The sequence below is a fragment of the Centrocercus urophasianus genome, unplaced genomic scaffold (assembly GCF_019232065.1).
Source record: "Centrocercus urophasianus isolate 14NV4802_14NV808 unplaced genomic scaffold, USGS_Curo_1.0 seq_32, whole genome shotgun sequence".
Classification (NCBI taxonomy): Eukaryota; Metazoa; Chordata; class Aves; order Galliformes; family Phasianidae; genus Centrocercus; species Centrocercus urophasianus.
The window spans coordinates 6,738,926-6,766,739 of record NW_024884889.1 but is presented as its reverse complement, the minus strand read 5'-3'; the positions used below and the strand labels follow the sequence as shown (position 1 = coordinate 6,766,739).

At 38.1% G+C, this 27,814-nt stretch overlaps 1 protein-coding gene across 4 annotated transcripts in view; it reads right to left on the bottom strand.

The window, feature by feature from the left end:
* Positions 1-27,814, bottom strand: part of MARCHF1 (membrane associated ring-CH-type finger 1) — a 272,004-nt gene that overhangs the window by 66,071 nt on the left and 178,119 nt on the right. For all 4 annotated transcript variants that reach the window (XM_042829714.1, XM_042829713.1, XM_042829715.1 and 1 more), the window contains one exon: positions 19,710-19,849. In XM_042829714.1, the coding sequence (XP_042685648.1) occupies positions 19,710-19,811 (102 nt within the window). In that variant the 5' untranslated portion in view covers positions 19,812-19,849. Of the gene's footprint in view, positions 1-19,709; positions 19,850-27,814 lie in introns of those variants that run through there.

The window sequence follows — 27,814 nt, the reverse complement described above, 5'->3', positions numbered from 1 at the left end:
TGACTCCAGAACAGGACACGTGCAGATGAGTACACCTGCGTGTTATCTCCAATCTGTGCTCAGCATGCTGCTTACCATTATCAACCAAATGCAATGCTGCCCCTGTTTTTTTCATTCAGACTTTATTTACAAAGCAAAAGTCCCATTCAGCTGGGTATCAATCAAAAAAGCTGTAACGCAAACCTGCACACTGCATGCAAAGCTTCAGTTTGAATGATTAGAATTGATGCTTATTTTGCTTTTGTTTATTCCATTCACTCATAAATTGAAACCTGCTATGTGAGCATGGCTACATGGCTGCGTAATTGCAATGAAGTCATTGTAATACAGAAAACACAAGAATTAATAGAATGTGCCTGCTCATGTTCCCAGTGAAAGCTACCACCAGCATTACAAGTCCTGCACTACCTGTCTATTAGAAACCTTTTCCTACATCGCCTTTTGCACAGAATCACAGAACGGCCAGGGTTGGAAGGGACCTGAAGGATGACAAATCTCCAACCCCCTGCCACATGCAGGGCCACCAACCTCCCCATTTAATACCAGCCCAGGCTGCCCAGGGCCCCATCCAACCTGGCCTTGAACACCTCCAGGGATGGACGGGGCATCACAGCCTCTCTGGGCAGCTGTTCCAGCACCTCACCACTCTCTCTGTAAAGAACTTCCCCTGACATCCAACCTCAATCTGCCCTCCGTCAACTTTAAACCATTTCCCCTTGTTCTGCAGTTATCAAACCTTGTAAAGAGTTGCTTCCCCTCCTGTTTGCAGGCTCCCCTTAGGTACTGCAGGCTGCAATGAGGTCACCTCGCAGCCTTCTCTTCTCCATGCTGAACAAGCCCAGCTCCCTCAGCCTGTCTTCATACTGGAGGTGCTCCAGGCCCCTGATCATCTTTGTGGCTCTGCTCTGCACCCTCTCCTACAGCTCTCTGTCTTTCCTGTGCTGGTGCTTCCAGACCTGGACACAGCACTACAGATGGAGTTTTTCTGAAAACCAGATTTATTTTGAAGTTCAAGTCCGTTTCAAGATAAAACAGAAGCTACCCTGCACATCCCCCAGCCCCTCGCTAAATTGCCTGGGTATGTTTATAGCCACTGAAATAAGAACTAAAAAAGAAAAAAAAGTTGACATTTAACACTAGTTTACCTCTTTTAACAAAAGCTATTTTCCTTCTTCAAAAAGTCCATTTACTTGAACCACTTTGGAAATTTCTGTGGTTAAGAGAAGTGGGGTATAATACAATTAAGTTATGTATTATTTTCATGGGTAAATTTGGGAATGCAGATGCTCTTGCTGGCATCATGGGAGACTTGTACATTTCCCATTATTTGTAAGCAATGCAGAATTTGTACCTCAGCTTATTCTCAAATACTTTAGCATTAGAAAAGAAAAAAAAAAGTAATATAAACTCAAATAGTTTATCCATGTATGGTGGTATTTTTAAATTACAGAAATAGTAGACGACCTTAAATTAAATGTACTTGATCATACAGCTGAAGTAGTACCCGTATCACAGTGTGGACATTTTCATTTACACAAACTACCCCATACATATTGATATTTATCAGTGTAGCAGGAACCCAATGCCCTTTTTTCACTCACTAAGTAACTGGAATAAATGATTTCTTTATAAATGAATACCTTATTCTGATAAACTATGGTAACTATGATATGATGAACTATGGGTAACAATTTAATAATGGCTGACAATTTTAACTGACACACCTTAACATATACTTCAGCACAGCATGCATAGAATGGGATGTGTAATTATTAAATAATTTTAAAATTCCTAAAATCATGACAATTCAGTTTGCTGCCAAGTTTAAAACATCAGCTGGGCAGCTGCTTCAACGTGCTGAATTTACACATCCTAATGTCTCTGTGACACAGAACAACAGAAAGCACATTTAACATTCATCCCAACCTATACAGCCCTGAGCTATTTCTAAAATAGACTGCTTCATAAATGCTGCAAGATTCTCTTACAAAAGCTAACTATCTCATTTCTAAGGATGTAACACTTAGAAATCTCAATTTAAAATACTCTGAGCCAATTGGTATAGGATAAGAAAAAGATGAAATTAACCATACACTCAACTAACAGAAGGCATAAATAAAAAGTATCTACTTCTAAATATAAGTGCACAATTTGAAGGACTGCACAACTGATAACAGGCACAAAAGATAATATATAATATGGAACCATATGGAAACTCTCCACGCAACCATGAAGTTCATTGTCTGTGCACTTTTAGCTAAAGAATACATCATGTCTCTCCAGTGTGGGTAAAAATGTTACGGAGTGCAAAACTCAACAGGTCACCTGCAATCCTAGCCCCAGAACCAGTCTGACAACAGCCTGCAGAGCCCTTCCCCACTTCAGTACTGACTGTCTTCATCTCCCCTTTTTGGCTTTTCATCACAATAAAATCACATCAAAAATTTAATTATTATTTTCCATTGAGAGAGCTTCTAGTGATAGCATATGATTCCAGTAAAGTCTTTGAACATAAAGCCTTTTCCACCTTTGCATGATAACTCAGTTGTCTGCATAATTCATGAAGACAGATGAAAGCCTTCTTCCCATGTAAATATGTCAGGCAGAAAAATAACTATGAAATGAAATTGAGGGAAAGATTTAGATCAGACTTTGGGAGTTGAAGTAAAAAGCCAAATGTCTAGCAAGTGATACAGCCCTTATGTATTGCAGGTCTGCACGCGTTACAGACCAAATTCAGCCTCATACCTTCACCAACATTTGCTGTTTAACCAACCATACTATGCAGTGCCAAAGAATCTAGTGCACTGTGAAAGATACGTAATTCCAAGGCATGCCAAATCGCTCTTGAAACATGTATGATCATTTCACATTGCTGAATTTACAGAAACAACATGGGATCCGTCTCATGAACACTCTTCATAAAAACCTAATTCACATTTGCTGATTTCAGATGATCTGTTTTCAGGTAGAAACAAAAAGCTTTCCATTTTGATTCAACTCCAGGCACTTCTGCCTGATAACAGTAACTCTAGTGCCAATTGTATAAAAGAACTACCTTGGTTCTAGATTAGGACCCAAAATCCTTTCCACATTTATTCAGAGGAGGCCTCTTCATGCCAGACTAACCCACTTCTCCGGGGACTTTGGGTTTCAACAGCCTTTCTTCCCAGGTGCTGCCTGTAGAAGAAATCTTGGTGAACCATTCCTCTCCTCCCTCACATCTACCCTGAGAACTTTCACAACTGCTGTTACAACACACCTTCTGTTACATCAGCTTCTATTCTTGTATCAATCATAAAGCCAGCAGTTTTTATTTACACTGCACTTTTACTCCACTTCACAAACCCTTTAATACCTCTGGGAAGCGGCCCTGCCTGTGGCAAGGGGGTTGGAGCTTGATGATCCTTGAGATCCCTTCCAACCAAAGCCATTTTATGACTCTATGAAATAACAAAAGAGCAAAGCCAACGAAGCTGAAGGCAGAGCATGCGCACACCTTGATGGAGATCTCAGATTAGCTTTCCCTCTGCTCAGCACCATCTCCCTGCCACTCATTCCCTCAGTGGCCAGGCACATGGCAAAGATCAGAGAACAGTGGGATGTGCCAGAACGGAACAGCAAACGTCACCTTCCCCTCTCTCCTTTTATTGAATTTGCAGCACCTGTGCACATGCTGGCAAATTTCCTCCTGATCCGGTTATTTGGGGATACACGAGAAGTCAGGAGTAGCTCTCCTCTTACTGTGCTTTTGAATGTAATTCACATTCTTTACATTTCTCACAGGAAAAAAGAAAAAAGAAAATGGGCTAGTTCAATTTCTTTAATTGCGATTCATCCAAAGGTTGATAAGTGATAATGGTACCTTGGAAACTGTATCAATCAGTGAAAACGAAACACAGAGTACTTATAAGATTGTTGGTTTGTGCAAAATTCACACAACAGTCTCAAAACTGTTCAGAAACAGCAAACGTGTGTCAGGCCCTCAGGGACTCCTCCAATTTTTTTAAATTTGGGCTATGAAGGAGGCATTAAGAGCAATCTTTCTAAAGAACCTACATCAGTTTTGATAACTTATTTCAATACAGACCAAAGCAGGAGCCCAGGGATTTGGTTAACGGTAATAAAAGGCAGTAATTCTTCACACAGTAATTAAACATTGGAACTCTGTCAGAGAATTTGAGCAATGTTAAAAGCTAGCGTTTGATGGATATTGAAAGGTAAGCAACTGGAGGAACTAATGAAAACAAGAACATTTAATAAGGGCTGCAAAGTATCCTGTGATATTCCACGAGGTGGACTTGTGACTGCAAATCTCTCTAAACTTGAGGAGCATATCACAGAGGAGTGATCTGTACATCCTTCTATAGGCAATTGTAGAGGAGATTTGACAGTGGGCGAGATTAATCTACTGGTAACCACCCAAATCATTCAATTCTGGATCAATCTGGCTTTGATAACCATCTTTATGCCCACCTTTTCTATGTAGATAAAAGACAGAGCTCTTCAGTTTTGAATTTCATTATAGCTTTCTCACTGTTCAACACTGTTCGACAAAACAGGAAAACAACTCTAAGAGCAGCATAATATTTCAACATTTAAGTTCAATGAATAATACCAACCTCAGCCATACTGCAGCAAACCAAAAATGCAGTGTATTGCTTGCTTTAGTTACTCAGCCTCATACAAAAACTGTATTTGCAACTACAGCAAGAAGTAAGCTTATTGTGAATGACATCATTACTGCATACTAAGTAGTATCTTACCTGTGTAAGTGCTTACAGAAAGGCTGTATCCACTATGCAACATGAAAACTAGAAAATTAATGTTGTAATTGCTGTGTGTTCAAGCATGCAGCAGTGAATGGCATTTTCTTGATTTTTACTTTCCAAACAATGCTCCTTTAAAAGATAAATTTAAAACTCACACAAAACCAGCATGTGCTGAAAAGAAAAACTAATGAAAACTTGTCAAGAAGTGAGCTACCTGTTTTTTAGATCTATTCTTTTGTTTTTTTTATACTGCTGATCTCTTACCAGGCCCAAGCTTGATTATCTCCACAAGATAACAGCTCCTGACATTACAGCTAGAAAGGATTGATTTTCTTTATTGTACTGACTTGCTCCTCCACAGTAAGATGAAAGGAATAGAGAGAAGGAATACAAGGAGAAAAAATAAATGAACGCACGTACACCAGGTGGGCCCAAAATATTTTCATGCTTTGCAATCTTCAGCTTGTGTAACTATTTTTGGGACGCACTGCCTATGGCTAAGGAATGTGTTAATGTGTGAATGTGTTCAGTTATAGAATCATAGAATCACCAAGGTTGGAAAAGACCTAAAAGATCATCCAGTCCAACCGTTCACCTATTCCCAATAGCTCCTACTAAACCATGTCCCTCAACACAACATCCAGCCTTTCCTTGAACACCCCCAGGCTCGGTGACTCCACCACCTCCCTGGGCATCCGTTCCAGTGCCTGACCACCCTTTCTGAAAAGTAATACTTCCTCATGTCCAGCCTGAATCTCCCCTGCCGTAGCTTGAAGCCATTCCCCCTGGTCCTATCACTGATGACACGAGAGAAGAGGCCGACCCCCAGCTCACTACAACCTCCCTTCAGGAAGTTATAGAGAGCAATGAGGTCTCCCCTGAGCCTCCTCTTCTCCAGGCTGAACATTCCCAGCTCCTTCAGCCTCTCCTCATATGGCCTGTGTTCCAGACCCCTCACCAGCTTCGTTGCCCTCCTTTGAACACGTTCCAGGGCCTCAATATCTTTCTTGCAGTGAGGGGCCCAAAACTGGACACAGTACTCGAGGTGCGGCCTCACCAGTGCTGAATACAAGGGAACAATCACCTCTCTGCTCCTGCTTGCAACACTGTTTCTGATGCAAGCCAGGATGCCATTGGCCTTCTTGGCCACCTGGGCACACTGTCGGCTCATATTCAGCCGAGCATCAATCAATACCCCCAGGTCCATTTCCTCTATACCGTCCTCCAGCCACACCGCCCCAAGCCTGCAGCGTCGCCTGGGGTTGTTGTGGCCGAAGTGCAGGACCCGGCATTTGGCCTTGTTGAAACTCATCCCATTGGCTTCAGCCCAGCTCTCCAGCCTGTCCAGATCCCTCTGTAGGGCCTCGCTACCCCCAGGCAGATCCACACTTCCAGCCAATTTGGTGTCATCTGCGAATTTACTGAGGGTGCACTCGATGCCCTCATCGAGGTCATCAATAAAGATATTGAAGAGGACAGGCCCCAGCACCGACCCCTGGGGAACACCACTCACGACCGGTCGCCAGCTGGATTTGACTCCATTCACCACCACGTTGTCTCACCAATTGAAAAAGATGGCCCTTGGTAAAGTCGTAATAAATAAATCTCTTCTGTTAGGTCTCCCATCTTAGCTCCCTGTGCTTTACTATGACGCCTGCACAATTAATCCTCTCACAGCCAAGAGGACTACTCAGATAAGAAAGGAGAGTTGATGCACCATCAAATCAGGCATAAATCTTTAACACTAATGGCTAAATCTTCTGCGGTTGATTTCTGTACGCCCTGCTTTTGCCCAGATCTATTCCTATCTGGAAGTTAGAAAAGATTTTGCAAATCAAATTTTACAAAATCAATTACAAAATTACACAGATTACAGTGTAGTTTTTAAGCTTTGATGACAAAGAGAAGCTCACGTCAAAAAAAGCATTCCTCTTAAAAACAGCATACTTGCAATATGATTTGAGTTAAAGTATATTTAAAATTTGCATTAAGTAAAATAGTACAAATTAGTTTTGATCATCCTTCTCTGTAAAAGGAAGGTGAATCTCTGTACAACATCCATATGAACATTATTAAGACTTTGAAATGAAATTCTACAATACATCCCTCCCAACTGAAAGACCTTTAGAAATGGGGATGACAGATATACACATCTGTGAATGTATTACACCATAGGAAATGAAAGCAAACAACATATATATATATATTTCTATGTATACTCTGAATGTAACATGCAAGTTAAAAAAGCATTGTAAAGTTTTAATCATTTGAAATAAGAAAAAAATAAACCTAAATCTTTGAAATCACCTTTGAAAAAACCTTTTCCAAGCAAATGAACTCCTCAATCACTGGCCTTTCATTTATGGAAAATACAGTATTTTTTTACAAGACAAAGCAAAATTCACTTTGTCTACTTGTGGAAGGTAAGATTTATAGTACAAAAATGGAAGTTAACAAGAAGGAGGAAAAAACAACTTGAAGACTGTGACACTTTCATCACAGCAATTTCCTGGAGTATAGGATGTACTGAGAAATATAAAATAGTTTCAGTATCTTCATGAATGTAACCACCCTCAGACCATCCAAAGCTAGAGGCAGCAGCTGGAGGACTATCAGAGAACAGTAAAAACTTTCTAGAACAGGCGTTATTCACAGACACACTTATGAATCAGCTTTTTTCTTTAATATTCTGTTTCCAAGATAACCCATAGGTCAAATGCATTCAAGTAAACACATTAAATCTTCACTCTCAGCTTTCTAAGCAATGCTTTCTAAAAGCTCGCTTTCTTAGTATTGGACTTCATTGAGCATTGGGGTTGAAAGAGAAAGGAGTAAATCTATTTCTGTTTCACACAGTTGATTCCTCCCACATCTCCCGTTATAAAAATAGCTTTATTTCTCTTTTCATTCTTTACCATAGCACATGAAACAGCAGCTTAATTCTCACGTCTAAGATGTTCAAACGAGCATTGCTTTAATTCGGTTAGAGGTAGGAAACAGTAAATATATTAGCTTTTTCAAGTTCTAACACATCTAAATGAGAAATTCTATTTTATCCCCCTGAGATAGTCATGTTATGAATCTGCAAGCTGGATGGAAGCCTTTTTTGGTTTCTTTTCTGAAGAAGACAATTTGTATTGTCTGAGCAAAATACAAAGTCATAATAAGGAAAATACAAATACTCTCATGTCAGAACAAGCAACACACGTGGTGTCTATCCCAGTATTCTGCTCCGAATGTAAAGAGACTAGCAAAGTTATTCTGATCCCATCTACTCTATCAGAAAGTAACATTTTCAGAAACAGAAAGTAATCTATATGCATATTTTGGTAAAGAAACAGCTCACCTATGCCACACAATTAGAAAACGAGAAATAAAACAAGAAAAAACTCAGAATATGGCCCCTACAAAGAAAATTCATGTTAATATGAGATCTCCAGATGACTAAAATGCTTTAAAAACTAAAGTGTATATTTGCTTGTAGGGATTTGTGCTTTTTTATAGTTAAAGCACAATCTGGACCTAAGTATGCTATCTGAGATAGACAATTTGATAGTCACTTCTGAACACTGATAAAGGGAGAGAAAGGAGCAGACACTGTTCCTTTATGAGTTAACCCTAAATAAACTAAGTGCATAGATAACCAAAGCATACTGAATTTTCTCATGTATGAACATAAATTGCTTTCTATTTTTTTTATCTGCAAGAAACCAACTGCTTTACTGAATGCTTTGAATTGAGACTAAATATACAAAGTTACCAGGCTAATTGCATATCTCGTACATCTGGGAAGTTGTTAAGCAATACATTTTTAATGACAGGCATTGACTGACCAAAGTATTAGCTCATGTTACTGCCATTCACATTACTATTTAAAACAAAAATCTCTGCTAATGGGTCTACAAATGCTAGAAAAAAGCAGCACCAACAACCTAATTTCTTCCTCATTAAGTAATTCCAAAGAAATTGCGGTGGGTGGATGAGATCTTTGTGCCAGCTTAAATGCAGGGCAGTGTATTCGTGACAGAATGCAGCTAGAGCCATGCCAATTTAGTGGATTTTGAGCCACTCCTGTGTGTAGACATGCATTACTTGCATGCTCTATGTACATAAACAAAAAGCTTCCAGATTACTCGCATTGTTGAAACCAAGTTTTACTGTTACACTTGGCTGAATTATTTACTTTTTAATCACTTCTTTAGAGCCATGGGTAAAAAGGTTATCTGAGAAACACATTTACATTAATGGTTATATTGTATGATTATTACATCCATGGCTAGAAAGAGAACACAATGAACATTCATGTGAAGCAAGAGAAGAGTGATCTTACGATTAAAGTATAGGAATCAGAAACAAGATGACTGCCTGTCCTCAAAAGTTCCTCAACAGATCTTCAGAATATCTTCAGAAGCTGCAAATTAATTAATGATGATAGTTTACATTTTTACAGTATGTTTCTAGCATATTTGCATAGGTAAACTTATACTACCACGAGAGCGTAGGCACTCATGAAACACTTCCACAATCTGTTTAGATTTGAGTATCAGCATATTGAATACTCAGCCTTGAGATGGTACTGCCCAACCCTGCTCAGTGCACGAGCTGAACCATGAATATGTAATGATTGAAAAAAAAGCATGGAAAAAAAGGATCAGTTCTTTTTCTAACAGGGAAGAAAATGAAACACAACAAAAAATAACCTTCCAAGTGAATCGTGTTATTTCAAGCAGGTTCTGTCACTGCAGAATTCTGATTTGGACTTTGCAGCTAAAAATCGCGCTTGGCCAAGTGACCAAACTCAGACATAATTTCAGATATCCTAAGCATATGATTTTTCAATCCTCAGGAATTTATCATCTCAGTTTTAATTAAAATGGCCTTAAACCACATACGCAAAGAAACTGAAGGAAAATCATAGCTATTCTCTATAAAATATTCAAACTACCCTAACACTACTGCAGTTCAACACGAAACATTATTGATGTTTTGACAATCTAGTAACTATCTAAGCAGTTATGAAATCAGTATAAATTGATTAATTCAATTGCTCATTTTTTCACATTTTGTTTTTATCAGCTGTTATTAACATTTCATGAACATTAATATTTATAGATTACAAAGATTACAAGAAGCAATTAGCACGTTCTGAAATAATATTACCCACAGAAAACAAACATTAACCATGATTAAGTAAACTCAGGTTTTCCTAATAAAAAAATAAATTCAATTCATTCAGCATCAGGAAACACTGTAGTCTAAATTACATATGCTTAAATCTAAATAACTACAATTCTATTTCCCCATGAAGTCTGAGCACGTCATTTTAATGCACCGCATGCCCAGACTCTTAACAGAAACATTTGAGAGCTCTCAGAAGCACCTGTAATGCCTGATCTTTCTTCATCCACAGTGATCTGAAGTCCATTGGATCTACGTGTCTCCTAGTTCAGTGTTCACTTTATTAAGTTCACACAGAATGGCCAGGGTTGGAAGGGACCTCAAGGATCACGAAGCTCCAACCCCCTGCCACACGCAGGGCCACCAACCTCCACATTTCATAGCAGCCCAGGCTGCCCAGGGCCCCATCCAACCTGGCCTTGATCACCTCCAGGGATGGACGGGGCATCCACAGCCTCTCTGGGCAGCTGTTCCAGCACCTCACCACTCTCACAGCAAAGTTTTATTACACACAACTACAAACCTACTCAACCTGCGCTCAAACTTACTCTGCTTGTACTCAGCAGCTTCTATGTGAAATAAAAGTGGTGGCAGTTCTGCAGCTACTTCAGACTTGGATATTTTTTTCTCTGTTTCGGGTGGTTTCTTTTTAAGAGGAAACCAAGAAGTTCAAATTAACTGTCTAATCAGTAAATGAGTTTTCATAACCACATTTATTCTACAATACGCCTTTTCTCCCTATTTACACACCCCCAATAAATATTTCTTCCAGCAGTTTACAGTGAGAACAATAATTATGAACTGTTGGATAGTGAAGACAGCTTCACAACACAGTACTGATTCTTGACTGGAACTTCAAAGCACTGTGAAGCCAAACTCTAGAAGAGTAAAGTGGAATTATATTGAAAGTGTACAATCTCCTGTGTTCTTCAAATGGGAGGGAGGGAAAGAAAAGAAAATCTGTGCAACATGGAATACCTTCCGTCTCACAGAAGCAAAAAGTGAAAGAAGTGCAATAAAAAAAAAAAATCCAGTGAAATAATTATAGAGGAAAGAAAAACTAGGCAGTATTTCATTCAGAGATAGAGGGTTGGAAAAAAAACCCCACAACTAAACATGTGGACAGAAAATCAGGAATTGTAAAACACTATCACAGACATCACACACAAATGTTTTCATTCCTGATTTCAAATTTAGCCTAATTTTTCCCCTCTTAATCTCATCCTATTACTCCTCTCGTTTCATACTTTATGAAAGGATATGTGGATTGACCTCAGATGTAATTAGCCTAATGAGGTCAGGCAGATTTCTTCCACATCCAGCAGAATCACAGAATTGCAGGGATTGGAAGGGACCTCAAGAGATCAGCCAGTCCAAGCCTGCTGCTAAAGCAGCTTCCCTACACTAGATTGCACAGGTAGATCTTGAATTTCTCCATAGAAGGAGACTCTACAACCTCTTTAGGCAACCTGTTCCTGGGCTCGTTACTCTGACTATAAAGAAGTTCTTCTGCATCTTAGTATAGAAATTCCTATGTTCAAGTTGTCCTATGTTTAGGTTAACAGATGCAACACAACATTCACACATATCCATTATCCATTTATAATTTAATTGATAGCCTTGGCTTTTCCTACAAATCCAGATCAAGTCAATAATGAGAATATGCATTGCAGAACCTACTTCGTGTTGTTAATTCCTCAGCCTGTCTGAAGCTTCATCTCTAGAAAACCACTCTGACTACTGTTCTTCCCCCCACTGCACTGGTTTTCCAAACTTACTCTATTTTTCCACTGTCAACCAAGATAAGACTTATGTCCTTGTATCTGCAGGGGTTAAGTACCTCACAATCGTAAGTGAAATTTTATCCCAAATGCTATCATTCGGGATGATACTGGGATCATATTACAGAGGCTGAAGTAATAAAGTAGAAGTGACTTTCAGAAACTCACATGGAAGTTACCTACAGTAAAAGTCAGCATTTTAACCTGCATAATAGTCATAATCACTCTTCCTTTTCAGTTCATTACTCCAGCACTTCTTGTTGCTGTTCTTTGCTATAAAAAGGAGGCCATAATTTCAGCTGCAACTGAGCTAAACAAAACTAGAGATTGATATCGTCCATACCTCTAGAAACTAATATATTTTTATATACATTCAGTGTTATTAATCTCCTCTAGCAACTACAGAGCACTGTATTTAAATTACTGATTAAAAAACTAATTTAAAGCTCTGCCTCTGTTTCCAAGATAGTCCTCATACGTGCAGGTTCATCATGCTGCAGGAGAGCCCACGGCAGGCTGGGTGGAATACATAGCAGCACATAGGCTGAAATGGCTCCAGGACACTTGGACGTAACACTGCATCAGAAAAATGGCGAGCTGCAGAGAGGATGTGCTTTATATTAATCTACTGCAGAAAACTAACACATGTAAGTCATAGTGCTGTAAAGACTCTTGCAGAGGATACCATAGTGGAAGAATGTATTAGGGATGTATCTAGGGGACATACAGCTCTCCACAGTGTACTTTCTCTCCCACTTCTGTCTGTAGCAGAACTCACACGCTACTAGGAATGCATGAAAAGGCTTCCCTACTTAGTCATACAGGCCCATTTTATATTAAAAGAATATTTTTGGAAGCATTTGTAAAGAACAGAATGAATCCAGTTGCAGAAACTGCAAAAACTTACATGATTAAGTACAATTTAAACTAATGAGAAATTCAAAGAAAATGAGGTATATGAGGGGAATTCTGATTCCTACCCTTTTCTACCTTCTCTAAACAGCTCCTGTACGTACTTCAAGCAGGCGCCAGTATAAGTACACAGTCTCCAAAGCAAATTACATATATGCATTTCTGTCTAAAGGACAGAGTTGCACAGACAGTGGCGGTCAGCACAGTACAGAGCTTATCCCATAACTATCTCTACATCTTGTAATTTGAGTGATACTGCACTGCAAAACACCATGGAAAAAAATATGGGTCCTCGGGAGTGGCAGTACTGTGCAAATATGTAATCTAAATTAAGCATCTAATATTACCAGCATGAAATTTTAGAAGTCGCAGGACCATTTCACACCAGCTTCTTTTAACCTAAGTACAAACCTTAGCTTTCCCTGCATGTGATTCTCTTTCAACAAATGAATAAGGAGAAACCTTTGTTTGATGCTTCCCGTAAACATGGCTTCCTCATTACAAGGTAGATACTCAGATAATAACAGCCCTGAAGGCTTTACAGAGCTCAACTGAGATTAACCCATTTCACCTTATCAAGAATTTAGGTTAATTATTTGGCCCTGTCTGATTTTCTCATTTTCTAGAACTTACTTTCCAGATAAAAACTGTAATGGTGATCTGGTACTGGTCTCTTTGTTTCAGTACCCGTAAGACTGTTTGTTGTTCACTCTGGGGCTCTTTTGCACTTTTGACCACATCTAAAATTTTTATGGCCATATTAAAAAATCACTGGAAAAATCATTTCTGAGATTTCAGTCAAAAGTTATGTAAACAGCTCTGCTGTACTGAGACACAGCTCTACTCCGCAAAACTACAAGTTAGCACATTTAAAATTCCACACTTAAAAGATGAGCCTTTCTCCTAAGTGAGAGGGACTAACCAGACAGCTTCAACTGTAAAAAAGGAACAGGTTATGAATAATTGATATGAAAGACATCTGAATCAACCTTGTGGATGCATGTTGCTATGAGAAATAAAGTGCACTGAATATTCTGGGGAAAGAGTAAAGGAACTGAATGCACTCTATTCAACCAGCTATACAGATATTTAACAAATATGCATTGCAAATGCCTTCTTAGAGTAATTTGATCTAGAAAAAGTGATTTCTTGCCAAATCCACGAACAAAAATGTTTGTAAAAATGAATACATAATGCCAAGAAAAAAGAAATATTATGCTTAAGTGTAAAGCTAAACAAAGTTCTTACTTGAATAAATAACAGCAATGTACTCTGAAATTGAAGCCAGCATTCGGGAAAGCTCTGTTCAAGACCATCCAAGGAAAGGAAATAAAAAGTGAAGCAAATAAAAAACAAAGTGAAAAATGGCAACGTGAATCTTTAGTGTAAGAATACCAGAATAAATGCTGGCTTTTACTGAAATGCTGCAGAAGTTTAATAACCCTATGAGAGGCAAATCTAGAATCACCATAAGAGACTCTAACAGCTTCTTAGCACAGAGGAACAGAACGGATCGGTCCAGCTGCGATACAAACCTCTAGCACTAGCTGATATGAGATATTTAGAATTCCCCACACCCCAAAAATTTATTCAGGTCTCATGCATTATTCCACAAGCAATCTAATACAGAATTTATCAGTGACTCATCTGAACCACAGACAGTAATATTTTTAACAGTTTCTTTTTTCTGTAATTAAACATGCTGCATGCTGCATCCAGCAGCATTCTTGTAAAGCCTAAGTGAAGATTTAAACAGCATATAATTGATTAGTCAGACTGAATAATTCCGGCTCTTTTGAAATTACATTTCTTTCTTTTACACAGTTTTATCCACATATGCACACTGGCTACTACATAAAAGTAGAAGTGGATTTCCAAAAGCAGTGTCTCTACAGAATTCTCTAAGTATAGGGTTGCTGAATTACAAGCTGGTTGTTCAGCCTAATTAATGTAATGTATACTTAATAGTTATACAAATATGAAAGCAATTCAGGTGAAGCCAACTCTATCTTAGGTAATTACTTTTTTCATCACTTACATCTAGTTTTAGGTTATTAAACTACACAATTTCCTTACAACAAATTAAAACGCTGGTCTTAAACATCCCTTCAACCCATGAGATGAACAATAACAGTTTCACACTGTTAGTAGAAACCTACAGGGATCCCATTTCACAGGATTTTCAGGAAGGAATTATACTACCTTGGTAAAACTCAGGCAAACACTTCAAGCTCAGATGAAGACCTTCTGTGTTCTGTGTTAAATTTTGCCATTCAGATAAATTGTTGTTACTCTTATTCTTCATATAGTTAGTAGAACTTAAAATTAAACCCCAAATGGTTCCAACAATAACCTTCCCAGTACATCATCACCGGAATCGTGGAATCATTAAGGTTGGAAAAGACCTTCAAGATCATCTAGCCCAACCACCAACCCATCACCACCATGCCAACTAAACCATGACTCCAAGTACCATATCTACACGGTTCTTGAACACCTCCAAGGCTCAATAACTCCACCAACACCACAGGCAGCCTGTTCCAATGCCTCACCACTCTTTCCGAGAACGCTTTTTTTCTTAATATCCAAACTTAACCTCTCCCTGCACAACTTAAAGCCATCACCTCATCCTATCACTGGTTACCCGGGAAAAGAGATTGATCCTCACAGTTGGCCTCTTCCATTGTTTCATTAATTATATTTTGGAATGATCACTGACTTTACTACAACTGTGCTCACTTACCCTCAGGAGACCAAACCCAGCGACTTGGGATCCCTGTGCCTATTTAAAGGGACAACTGAAATGTGTATTGTACCTTCTCTTGGAGAAGCAGATGGCATCATATTAAATACTTTCGCACAGTTCCATATTCTACCGTAAGTTACCTATTTATTCACATGACTATCCATCCATAAACACTCACCCACAATTTAAGTGGGGAGTATGATATGTACTAACGACTACAGTTCAGCATTGCGTATATGTTCACGTCCCATTAGTTTCATGTGTTTAACAAAATTTACCAAACCAAGGACCAATACATACCCTATCCAGTACAGGCTTTACATAACTATTAAGAGCATATATTCTGATAATGCCCATGGTCTGAATTAGGACATGAATAGACCCCAGACACTGGGCAAAGGTATGCAAAGACCTAGCTCTGCCTCTAGTGAAATTGTTTAACCAATGTTAAAAAATATTTATCTATCTCCATCAAATCATTTGAACTAACAATAAACACATAAGCGTACAGGATCACTGTATGAAAAGATACATGCAGTATGGAGATAAGTGACTCGTGTATAAAGAATTTAAAATTGAAATTTTTCAATCATATCCATTCATCTTTCAGAAGACAAAAAAGAATGCAAATACTACTGCACAGAACTACAAGATTTGAAGATCCATAATCTTTTCAATTATGGAAGAAAACATAACTCTTTTCTCAATCCAGCAAAAGTCAGAGAAAGGGAAAGATGAAAAACATGAATTTGCATTTAAGACAAGGAAAAAAAAAATCTGCAGCAACTTTATGTCTGCGCAAACGAACATATATTTCAGAAAAGATAAATATAGATAAAATCCCAAAAATAGATGAAAAAAAAAACATACTAAGAAGTATTATCCAAAGTAGTAATTACCAGGAAAACAAAACCGATCATCCAAATAAACTAATGAAAAAACTAGAGAAACCCACAAAAACTAATCTTTTAAAACAAAATTAAATAGAAAAGAGTCTTCTTGCAAACTTAAAGTAAAAACTAATGATTGAGGAAGAACAGAGGGGCAAATACACTGAGAACTGAGACGGCCTTTGTGCATTGATCAAGACTTAACATAGCCTAAGTTTGGTTTTAAACTAATATTCATTATATAAATATATTTAAAAAGTGATTCTAAACCCACTCAGTATGATAAGTATGTTACTGGATGTGGAATAATTAGTATCACAGCAGTCAGGACTTGACATGAGCAGGAACATACAAGACCTTTTAAGATAGTCATACGAACATGGAAACTATTGTAAGAAGCTGAAGTGCTACAACATAGCTCCTCAGTAAATCTCATTATGGACATTAGGAAAGATGAACTTTTAAAATTCAGAAGAAGAATATGCAGGAAGAAGTAGCTCAGAATCAGTGCGTTGCTCTCTACTGAATACAGCGTTCCATCTAGAATTGAACACAAAGACTCCAATCTGCAAATAAATTAGACTGAAGTTGTAAAGTCTGGGGATAATATCATGTTCATTTTGAAGAGAGTAATTGAATAATTATGGAAAATGTTTCCAACAGTATTTAACTGACTTCTGAAATACTTGAGAATTTATTTTGAGAATTAAGACAGAACGTTTTAACATCAGTTAAATTGAGATGGGGTAACTGATTTTATTTAACTCCATGTTATTTCAGTAACGTCATGGGACGACTTCCTTTTCTTTTCCCCTTCTGCGCTGCCTTTCTGCACCTCTGTTACTTGTTTAATGAAAAAAATAGCTAATGTCAGTGAGCAATTTGTTAATGATCATAACCTGCTTTCTTCTCTATGAGACTCCCTACTTTCACAAGTACAGAAAATACTTCTTTTCATAACGCTTAATAAAACGTGTGGGCAGTTCTCGGATCATTACCCTTTGGGAAAGTGGCACTGGGGCTCTAGGGTTAAAGGGAAACAAACATTTGTTCTGAAAAGCCTTCTCAGAAGTTCTAAAAAGGAGCTTCAAAGACAACTTCTGTATTAAAACGCAGAACGGAAACGGTTTTGCTTTTTTGTTATTTTTTTTCCAAACAGTGTATTTATTAACTGGCGGGGAAAGTTTTACTATGAAACAGCTATTAAAAACCCATACATCAGAATCATGCTTTCAGAATCACTCACACGTGGCTACATCTCCATTTAACTGCATGAGCCTGTTGTCATGGTGAAGAGTAATTACCCTCGCTATCAACACTTCATACTACATGCAAACTGTGGCATTTTTGCAGTCTATTTTTATACGACTACATTCAATCTCCTGCAGGATTCAAAAAATATACAATCCTTACAGCAGCAGAGCAAATCTGAGGAACTGGATGGAAATGCAAGAATTGCAACCAGTCCAGTTCCTGAAACAACATTTTACCAGGTAACAAAGGCAGTGAGGCTAAAAGGATGAATTTTGGCAAAGATGCAACATTTTTAGATGTGCCCTGGAGAAGACATTCTGATTAATCAGAAGTATCCACCAAAGGAATACGGGAGAGGTCAAATAAAGATACCAAAGTTTCCTTCCCAGCAAAAACAGACTTGCCACCTACAGTCTATCTGCACATACGACCATAGAAAACAATTTTCAACAATGCAAGTCTACAACGAACCAAAATAAAAACTTAAAAACTTCCTTGAAAAGAGGTTTTATACTTCCTCACGAGTAAAATGGGGATTTTCAGCCTACAGTCCACAAGTTAGAAAGACACTGCCAGAAAAAGATTATGATACAAGTCATCTATCTAATGACAAAGTGCTCTACAGGAAGAGTAATGGCTGAGAAAGCAGGAAGTGAAGACAAATGCAGAGGAAAGCCTGAAAAGACTCAAGAGATACTATTTTCTGTTATGAAAATTGTTATTCTACAGCCAATCATGACATTACAGGACTTGTTATCATCCTCAACTGTCTATTTCCCCATTTTTTTTTAGGCACTTCATCACCTATGCAGCAATCTAGATTTTCACATTTTCACATATTTAAATTCATTGATAGTTGTCTCCTTTTACTAGTATTACCTAGACATTATTATTAATTAAATAAAAGCAAGACAAAAATTAAAAAGAACAATTAAATAGGGGGATAACATACATTAAATTTCTCACTTTGCGAATCGTTGTTTTTCATTTCCTTTTTATCTTAAATAATTCCAGATAAAAATGAGTTATAATAATAATAGACTTCTATATTAAGCAAACTAAAATTTAGAACTTTTAGTGCTGCCATTTTTTTGTTGTTTTCTTCCTTAGATGAAACTTACTTGTATAATCTACCACTGAACTAGAGAATTTTGCCATATTAAGTAGGGTCTTTTCTTAACAAAATGCCAACAAATTTCCAACAAACCACTGCTTCCTAATTCTCTTCAGAATACCACATTCATCAGTGGCTGTAAGGAATCAGTCACTTTTCCATTTAAACGTTACTACGTACAAGTTCCAGCAACAGAAGAGCAGCTCCTCCTTGTGTTTCTCTGGACAGAAATACATTGTGCCCGTGTTAAAGTCAGTAATGAACTGGATGAGGCACACTGAACTGGAATGTTTCAGACATGGTTTTGGTACAGATGACAATTTCAATACAGTTTAAGACAAGCGAACACATGTTCAATTTTTGCTCCTACATGCAGGTCACTTTGAAGTCTTTACAAATAACTGTGCTTACTCACCTGTGAAGGTCTACTGATGTAAAGGGATTTATTTGAATGAGTGAAAACAGCACGATTTAAGTTATCACCGGTGAGGCTATTTATTCAGAATTTACTGTATCTTGATACAATTCAAGATAACTTTAGTATTGTCAAAATATGGTCTGAACATCTTCTATCGAGAGTTTTGCATGCAGAACACTTGCCATCTACTTTAGAATCATGTGGAATATTTTAAGATCAATTAAAACTCCATCTCTCTAGCACAACTGTAGACATATCATACTTTGCTGCTGTTACAGGCAGGAGCAAAGAGCAAACCTGTAGATAACGTCCAGCTGTAATCACCAGGGACCAAATGTCACTGCATTGATTAGGATCGCAAAGAATCTAAGCAATCCAAAGCAGTTCATTTCCTGTGTAAAGACTTTTATCATTCAAAAAACATCAATACTGACTAATAGCATGCAAGTCAGAATGGACCATACGTAACAGAAAAGAGGAAGAAACAGCAAGTGGAAAGAGTACGCAGACATAAACTCAAAAGCTTCATGCATTGAGGCAATGCAGTCAGAGGCAAACACTGCATTCAAAAAAAAAAAAAGAGCTGAACACCTCTGAAATTCATTTGTGCATGCAACCATCATAAAATGCAACTTTTCACTCACCAGAGTAGAGTTATGCGAAGCATCACCTGAGACCTCGGGTGTTCTTGTGCTGTTTGGTAGTCTGTGAGGGTTACGAGCTATCGCTTGGCACCAGCCCAGCATTTTCTCCTTCCACTTATCCCTTCTCAATTTCTGAAATTCTGAAAATAATTTAGAGTCCCTGAAACATTGACACTTGGAATTTCTTGTGCGCTTGTCTCTGGATGCATGCCTTTAAAAACAACAGCTTTTAAAGTTGTATCTAAACAAGCGAATAAGCACGTTTTTAGAACATGTTTATTTAAAGTACTCTGAAGGGTTATGCCATGCAGGATAGAAGATGGCAATGCACTTTCAGCGCAGGTTACACATATTAATACTGTTTTAGAGTCAGCAAGTTCAGTGCCTTCTCCCCAGATCAAATCTTTCTTAAGTTGTCATTTTTTCTATTAAAGCGCTATTTTCAACGATGTTTGTTTCAAAGTAACTTAGAACCACATCACTCTTAAATCCATATAGCATATAACCTCACGTTATCTGAAACCACTACAAACAGCACTGTGGAAGATATTAAACATAAATCAACAGTGTGAAAACACATATGTGCATACTCATCCCCACACAAAGCACAATACCTGCCTTTGCTTGAAATGGTAAACTAGGATACATTACTGAAAAGAGCCAAAAGTTTGCACATTAGCAATAAATGCTACATGCCAACTGTTTGTAACGGTAATAAAATGCCTTTTAAGTAACACTAAAACATTCCAGAACTACACTACTAAGTTTAATGTTTGTTTAAATATAAGAAACTTCCATAAGCAACGATGTCTTTTTCCAGTTATACTGTATAATGCAGGTCTTCAGAGCAAAACATTCTTAATGAATTAACGTAACCTGACGTTGTTTTCTTTTTAATCCACTATTTCTGAAGCACTTGTAATCTGGTTGTTTATAACATTTTGAATGTGTTTTACTCTGTAACATCATGAAATACTGTAAAGAAAACGATCAACCTACCAGGTTGACTGACTAGTACTTCAACATTAGACTGAGTAGATTTGGAACGTACATAAAACAATGCTAAAGACCCTACATGGCAAAGTAGCATCTATTTAACGTGATTAGTGTTATGCAATTGAACTTTCTAATCCATTTTTCAATCACAAAATATTTCAGTCATTTGCTTCCTTCAGGACGGGAGTACAGACCAGCAAAGGCCTCAAAACAAGAAATCTAATGAAGCACCAACTAAACTCACTGCCACCAATTTAGCAGCAGCTTCCACTTCCATTGGATCAGGGCATCCATTGTCTTGCAAACTTTAAGGAGGCTGTTTATTTTCATTGATTCTGTGAACACAGCTAGCAGAACATTGCATACCAAGTGCTTTAAATACTCTTCATTGTATAGCCAACATATCATGAAATAAATCCAGAGAATCAGAACAAGCAACAGAAGGGAAAACATCTGCACATGTCCTACTGTGCAACTTGGAAAAACATGCAGTAAATAAGAAGGATACAATATTATTTTTTCAAGCTTCTGCTACATACCCTAGCTCATCACTACATTGTTTGGGCTGAAATACAATTTATCAACTGAGCACGGCTGGAACAATGCAGTCCGATTTCTGCTTCTGTAGCATCTTTATGCCTCTGGAATTCCAAGCAGAAACTATTTCAGTATTGTTTAGAGTTTTCAAAATGAGACAAGACATTTGGTTCTGCTGCTATGGAACCTGTCATGGCATTTCCTCACATACAGTCCCATAAGTGAGGTTTTCAAGTGAAGGAGAGGATTTATAATACTGTTAAAGGTGCGACACTGCTCAGTTCAACCTGGATGAAAAGAGAAGAGCTGCTGCTGCTCTGTTTATGCCTGCACATGGGGCTAAGCAAAGAGCTATTACTTAACATACAATCAGCAAGTGAAATCTGTAGAAGGGATACTGAGTCAAACTTACATTCAGCTTGAATGAAGAACAACAGCTTTGGGGAAGTGGTTCTCCATTTGGGTAACATCCATCTGTAACTTGTTAAAAGAACTTTCCACTATACACATGGGTGGTAGGTTTTTTGGTGCAGATGCACGGAAACCAAGGATTAATTTTGGCTGGAGGAAAAAAAACAAAAACCAACCAAACCCACCTACTTCAAAAAAAAAACATTTTAAATAAATGTATTAATTTACTTTAGGTCTGCTCCAGAAGAGTACAACGTAAAGAGCAAAAGGTTCGGGTCTTCACTGAAGAACCTTACTGATATTCTATTATTTCTTATCAATTATTACCTTATATTTATTTAAGGCTTGCATTTCAAAGTAGTTTTATGCATCAGCCTACTTTCTTTGCTTCCAAACCTCTGTTGTCTACTAAATCTCAAGTAAATTATGAGCAAAAACAAACCTATACTACTGCATGTAGTATAGTGAATTCTTTCAGAGACGTGTCAGTGTAGAGTCAAAATCCACCACCTCTGGAGCCATCTAATCCTCACACTTGGGTGAGTATGAGCCAATGTAACCTGAAAACACTATTCCACATACCACATGTGAGCACACAATGTTTTGTACTGCAGTTTTGATTTGATCACTGATGAACCTGGTATAGGGAATGTTCTACAAAACGACTTTCTGCACAGCTGGATATGCCTAGTACTTAAAACTGACAAAGCAGCATAAACCCTAAACAACATCTGTAGTTCAGTATGACAAAGGCAACTACTTGAAGCCGTTACGAGTTTCCACACAGCTAAGTCTACCACATTTTAGCAACTTGCTCCTCTATGATGTCAGCTGGCCAGAAGTCTAGGCTCTTGGAAATGTTACAACCTGTTTAAAACAGATGTTAGTTTAGAGCTCACAGTGTCGACGTGAGCCACAGCTGTAGCGAGAAGCGGATGTCTGGCAGCAGCGCACTGCAGCAAAGCCTCATTGCAAGGATCTGCAAGGAGACCATTCTAAAAACTACCACCAACATCATCCCTCAGTAAAAGATCATTAAATCCTTCATTTGTTGCCTTCAGTTGTGAAGATAGGGAATCTTCTCACTAAATCCACACAGTCCTATCCCAGTTCCTCTGAGAACAAAGAATTATTCAAAACAGTTGCGAATCTTGCTTTTGCCTTGACGAGTCAAACTGATGCCTACAACCATAAAGACTGTAATTGAAAGGATTTTGCATTTCTTTATTCAACTGAAGAATAACTATTGCAAATAAATTGCCTGGAAAAAAAAAAAATCTTAATTTAGTTCCTGTAAATTACTTTATACGTATTTCCTCAAGGAAACAATTTTTACTTAGAATCCTGGCAAGGAAAAGGACAAAGAGAATTAGAGATTCAATAGAGGTTTAGTTAAGGATGATTTACTAGAAACTAACTGGATATATGCAATAAAACAGTTCATTAATCTTACAAGGGAAAAGAAATGGTAAACTTAGCATGAACACAATTAGATTCGGGTAACAAAGGCCTCACCAAAGGCGGAATTAAGAAGAAGTACATAAGATGTTCATGCTTTTTCCACTGTTTACCAGGATCTAGCAATTTTCATAAACCAGAATTTAATCAAGCACAAAACATTATATTCTTTACCTAAGCTAAACTGTTTTGTTCTCTGCGTTTGAAGAGTCCAAAGAGCGACAAAGTGAAGGTATTTGTCCCGTGCCTCAACACACTGCATGACTTGGCATATCAGCAAAATATTCCAGGAGCAGATCTGCAGGAATATTTAAATGCAAATAGCCTTCAATTGCGGAGCTCTGGCAAGAGAAATACAGTCCCTGTTGTTGGCTGTGTATTGCTTGTTTGAGTCTTATCAAGCTGTGACTTCCAATCAATTATTCTGATTTGAATGGAAATGCAAATTCGTGGTCTGGAGGCATTGGAAAGCCCCAGGAGCTTGTACTGCTTTTGTATCACAAGGGAGCCATAGGCTCTACTTAACCAACTAGTCAATATTATCCTACAACTGTTGTGTATAGCAAGAACAATTCAGTATAACCACAGTTTAACAGCATAATGACTAACTCTGTGTTTTTAGACATAAGAAGCTCAACTTCAAGCTTAAAAATTACTTTTTTTTAATAAATCATGTTAGAATATATATAGCCATCCCAGTAGCTGCATTCCAGTTCAATATAATTCAGCAGAAGCAAAAAAAGAAACCAAAAACTAGCACACAAGCCCAGAAATAATTCAAGTGACACCCAAAAAGATGGTACCAATTAAAGTCTACCGGTAGCAGTGTTCCTCTACACCTACTGCATACACACAGTCAAATTCTTCTGAACCAAGCAGATGCAAGACTCTGAATTCAAACGTTCTCATTTTTCTTAATGACAGATTTCAGCACTACATGAAGAGTAAAGGACACAATTATACCCATCTATATTCCTATCTGTAACAGCAAAACAAAGCTTTGGCGTAACTTAGCCATGCTTAGAAGCACTTCACTTCGGCAGTTCTTCAAAAACAGAACCACAGAATCAACTCTCATCTCTAGGGTAGATGCCATATTCTAAGATTATTCAGTTTTCCAGAACTAGCCTAAATTACATGTTTATTTAAGCCTGCAGTCAATTAACCAACAAGAATTTTCTCAAATTTTTAAATGTGTTATCCAATCAATTCTCAGTGGCTTGAGAGAGACTATTTTAATTTCTCCTTACCACAACTGACAATATCATTTCTAACTTAGAGTAATCCAAAGCTTACCACTTTCTGTTATGTACTGCCACAATTTTAGTCTTCCTTAGCCTTTCAAGGTCCTGAATCTGTCATAATGAAGGTTTCAAACTTCATGCATTACTCAAAACAGTTGATCATGAAAAATAAAATCAAGGTAACATGCAAATACACCTGTAAATATTATTGCAGGTAAAATTCCTTCGACTATCCACTATACAACCACTGCATCCAAGCGGTGACAAGAAATCTTTAAAGGCTTTCAAAGGAAGCTTTTGGTTTTCTACAGATCTATAAATGTTGGAATGTTTGTCTCCACAGTCCACATACTCCTTCTGGCAGAAAAAAAAAAACACCTTCTGAATGTAGCTGAAAGCATTTTTAAATCACTCAAATCTCTTCAGAGAAACCACAACAGCGTTTTTCTTTCTCCTCGGTCTGTTCTCAGCATTATAATTCTACCTCTTTGTACTGTGAAGATTGCAAGAGAATGTCAATGTGTTAGAAGAAGCAGACAGTATTTATGCTTACGTATACTACGTAAAATATATATGTTTATACATTGCCAAGTTTGTATTTTGCTATGCAGAGTTCGATTTTATTTGTCGTTTGAAACCATTTTAATAGGCAACCTCCGTACCATAATTTAATACATCGTTTTTTTACAGGTTCTTGCTCACAATAACTCTAAGGAATGTTTTGTTCAACAGAAGTTAGGTGTCACCATTCTCTTCAGAGATTTCAAAATGAAAGCAACAGTATGCACTCCTGGCATGTTTTTGTCTACAGGTGAACGACAAAAGGCTGCCTAATCCTTCCACAAGATCCCTGCATGAAATTCAAGACGCATCTGACTCCCAAGCAGAAAGAAAAAAAAACAGAGCCTCGAAAAAAACCCACAAGAACAAATAACATGTTTTCGTTTTGTGAGTTTGCATACATTTAACTACGTGCAATTGCCAAGCTGCTTAAGCCAAAGCTTCAAATCAACCCTAAAGGCACGACTGGGAAGTGTGTGTGTATAAACTATACTGAGTGCTTGGCAGATGGACATCCTTCAGGGGACTCATAGGATCAGCAGTAAGCGCGGCGTTCAGAAAATCCAGAAAGCAGTGCATCAACTGTTATCTTTTTGGATTTCAGTAAAGCTTTCAAGGCCGTGCCACAAAATATCCTTCTGGATAAAACGTCCAGCATACAGCTCTACAAAACTATAGTGTGATGAGAGAATAACTGGCTGACAAATTGGGCCCAAAGGCTTATAGTAAATGGGGTTACATGGTTGGTCACTAGTGGGGATCTCCATAGCTCCATTTTAGGGCTATTATTCTTCTATGCTTTCATAAATAACTTGGATGTAGAACTAGAAGGTGTTTAGAGAAAGTTTGCTGATGATGCTAAATTGGGAAAAGTCATTTGACTCTGTCAAGGGTGAAGAGACCTTGGCAGAGTGAACTAGACTAGAGAGCTGAGCAACCACCAGCCATGTGAAGCTGAACAACAACAAGTGCCAGATCCTGCACATGGGAAGGAGCGATCCCGGCTATGCATTCAGACCCAGCAATGAGGTGCTGGAGGAGCAGTCCCACTGAAAGGGATTGGGGGAAGTTAGCTGACAACAAGTTGAACATGAGTCAACAGTGTGCTCAAGGAGACAGGAATGCCAACCATACCCTGGGATGCATAAAACACAGCACTGCCAGGCGGGCAAGGGAAGGGATTGTCCTGCTCTGCTCTGAGCTGATGTGGCCTCACCTTGAACACTGCGTGTTCAAAAAGACATAAAACTATTACTGAGTGTAATAACCCCAAAGAAGGGCTGCAAAGAGAGGACAAAGTACGTGGAGCAGCTGAGGTCCCTTAGTTCTTTCAGCCCAAAAAAGAGTAGGTTGAAAGGAGGCCTCACGGTGGCCTGCAGGTCTTTCTGAGGGGCATGGAGAAGTAGTGCTGGAGAGCCACAGAGCACGAGGAAACAGCATGGAGCTGTGTTGGGAGGGTCTGGTCGTATATCAGGAAATGGTTCTTCATCAGAGGGTGGCCAGGCCCTGGAACAGGCTCCTCAGGGCAGCTGTCATGGCCTTGAGCCTGCTGAAACATCTGGACAACTCTCAATCATATGGTCTGATTTTTGGGCCATGCTGTGTGGATCCTTATGGGTCCCTTCCAGATGGGCATTTTCTATGATTCCACAAAATAATAAAATTATGTGAGCAGTTACCCAAACATACTAGGCATTGGAGGCTAAGATAGGTCTTTAAAGGACTTCTTGTTTTCTACATATACAGAAGGACAAGTCTATATCCCAAAGCAGTTCCACATAGTTTATTTAGAGAAGTGTGCTTATCACATGAGATAAAAGCCACCTTGAATAAGGCAGACCGTGACTGACTTCAAATATAATGACAGAAGCAGAAGGTTTTTCAATCCAATAAAGGTTAGATGGCTGAAAAGCATAATTAAACCACTAAACAGCCCTGTTTCAAGTGACAGCCAACGGGTAACAAATTTAAATGGATTTTTAAGGAAAGGGAAAATCACATTTCCTTAAGTGTCCAACTACACATGCTACTTTGGACCACAGCTGGTCCAAAAGGAGAAGCATCTCCTCTTAGTCAGAAATGTATTTTTAATGGAAGTTCTTCTGTCAAATGCTATTTTTTGTGCAGTCATAAACCATCTTGCTCTGACAACCCTAAATATGGAATCCTCAGCCTCGTGACCAGTTTGGTTACTGTTGCTGTGACAGGCCTGTCACACTGCACCTGTAGCAGACGAAGGCCATCAGTGCTGGAATTAAAGACACTGATTGTTTAGATTGCTCTTACAATTGGCTGTATCAGAAGGCCAATGTTACTTTATGAACACTGGGTCTCAATATCATTCTTAGCTAATTTCAGATCATTTTAATTTTCAGAATCTCTTTTAAGGTGAGTGACACTGGAATGACAGGACGGCCATCATAGCACCCCAATTAAACTGACAGAAATACTTGTGAGAAATTCAGTGCTGCTCTAGTTGGTTCACATTCTATCTATTTAAATCAAAAACTGAGAATAATTAAACCCACAACAGTCAGCCTACTCCCTGAGTGTATACTCTGCTGATTCTTTAAGGACAGAGGAAGTGGTTAGACATCATTGTCGATAACTTTTAATTAAAAGCACTCCAATAAGTATTTTATTTAAAGATCCAATTTTCTTTTTACTTTTTTGTGCATTATTTATCAAACAACCACAGCATAAAAACGTGACCACTAAATATTTCCTCATTAATTGTTACACAGTAAGAAAACACTTCAAAATGGTGTTTCTGTCACATAAAATAAGCTTTTAAGTTTTACTCCATTTTTTATAAAGCTTATAATACATTAAGTTCATGCTTAGTTTGGAACTATTTGGGGGCACCCTCGAGAATTCCACTAATTTCATTTTAGAGAA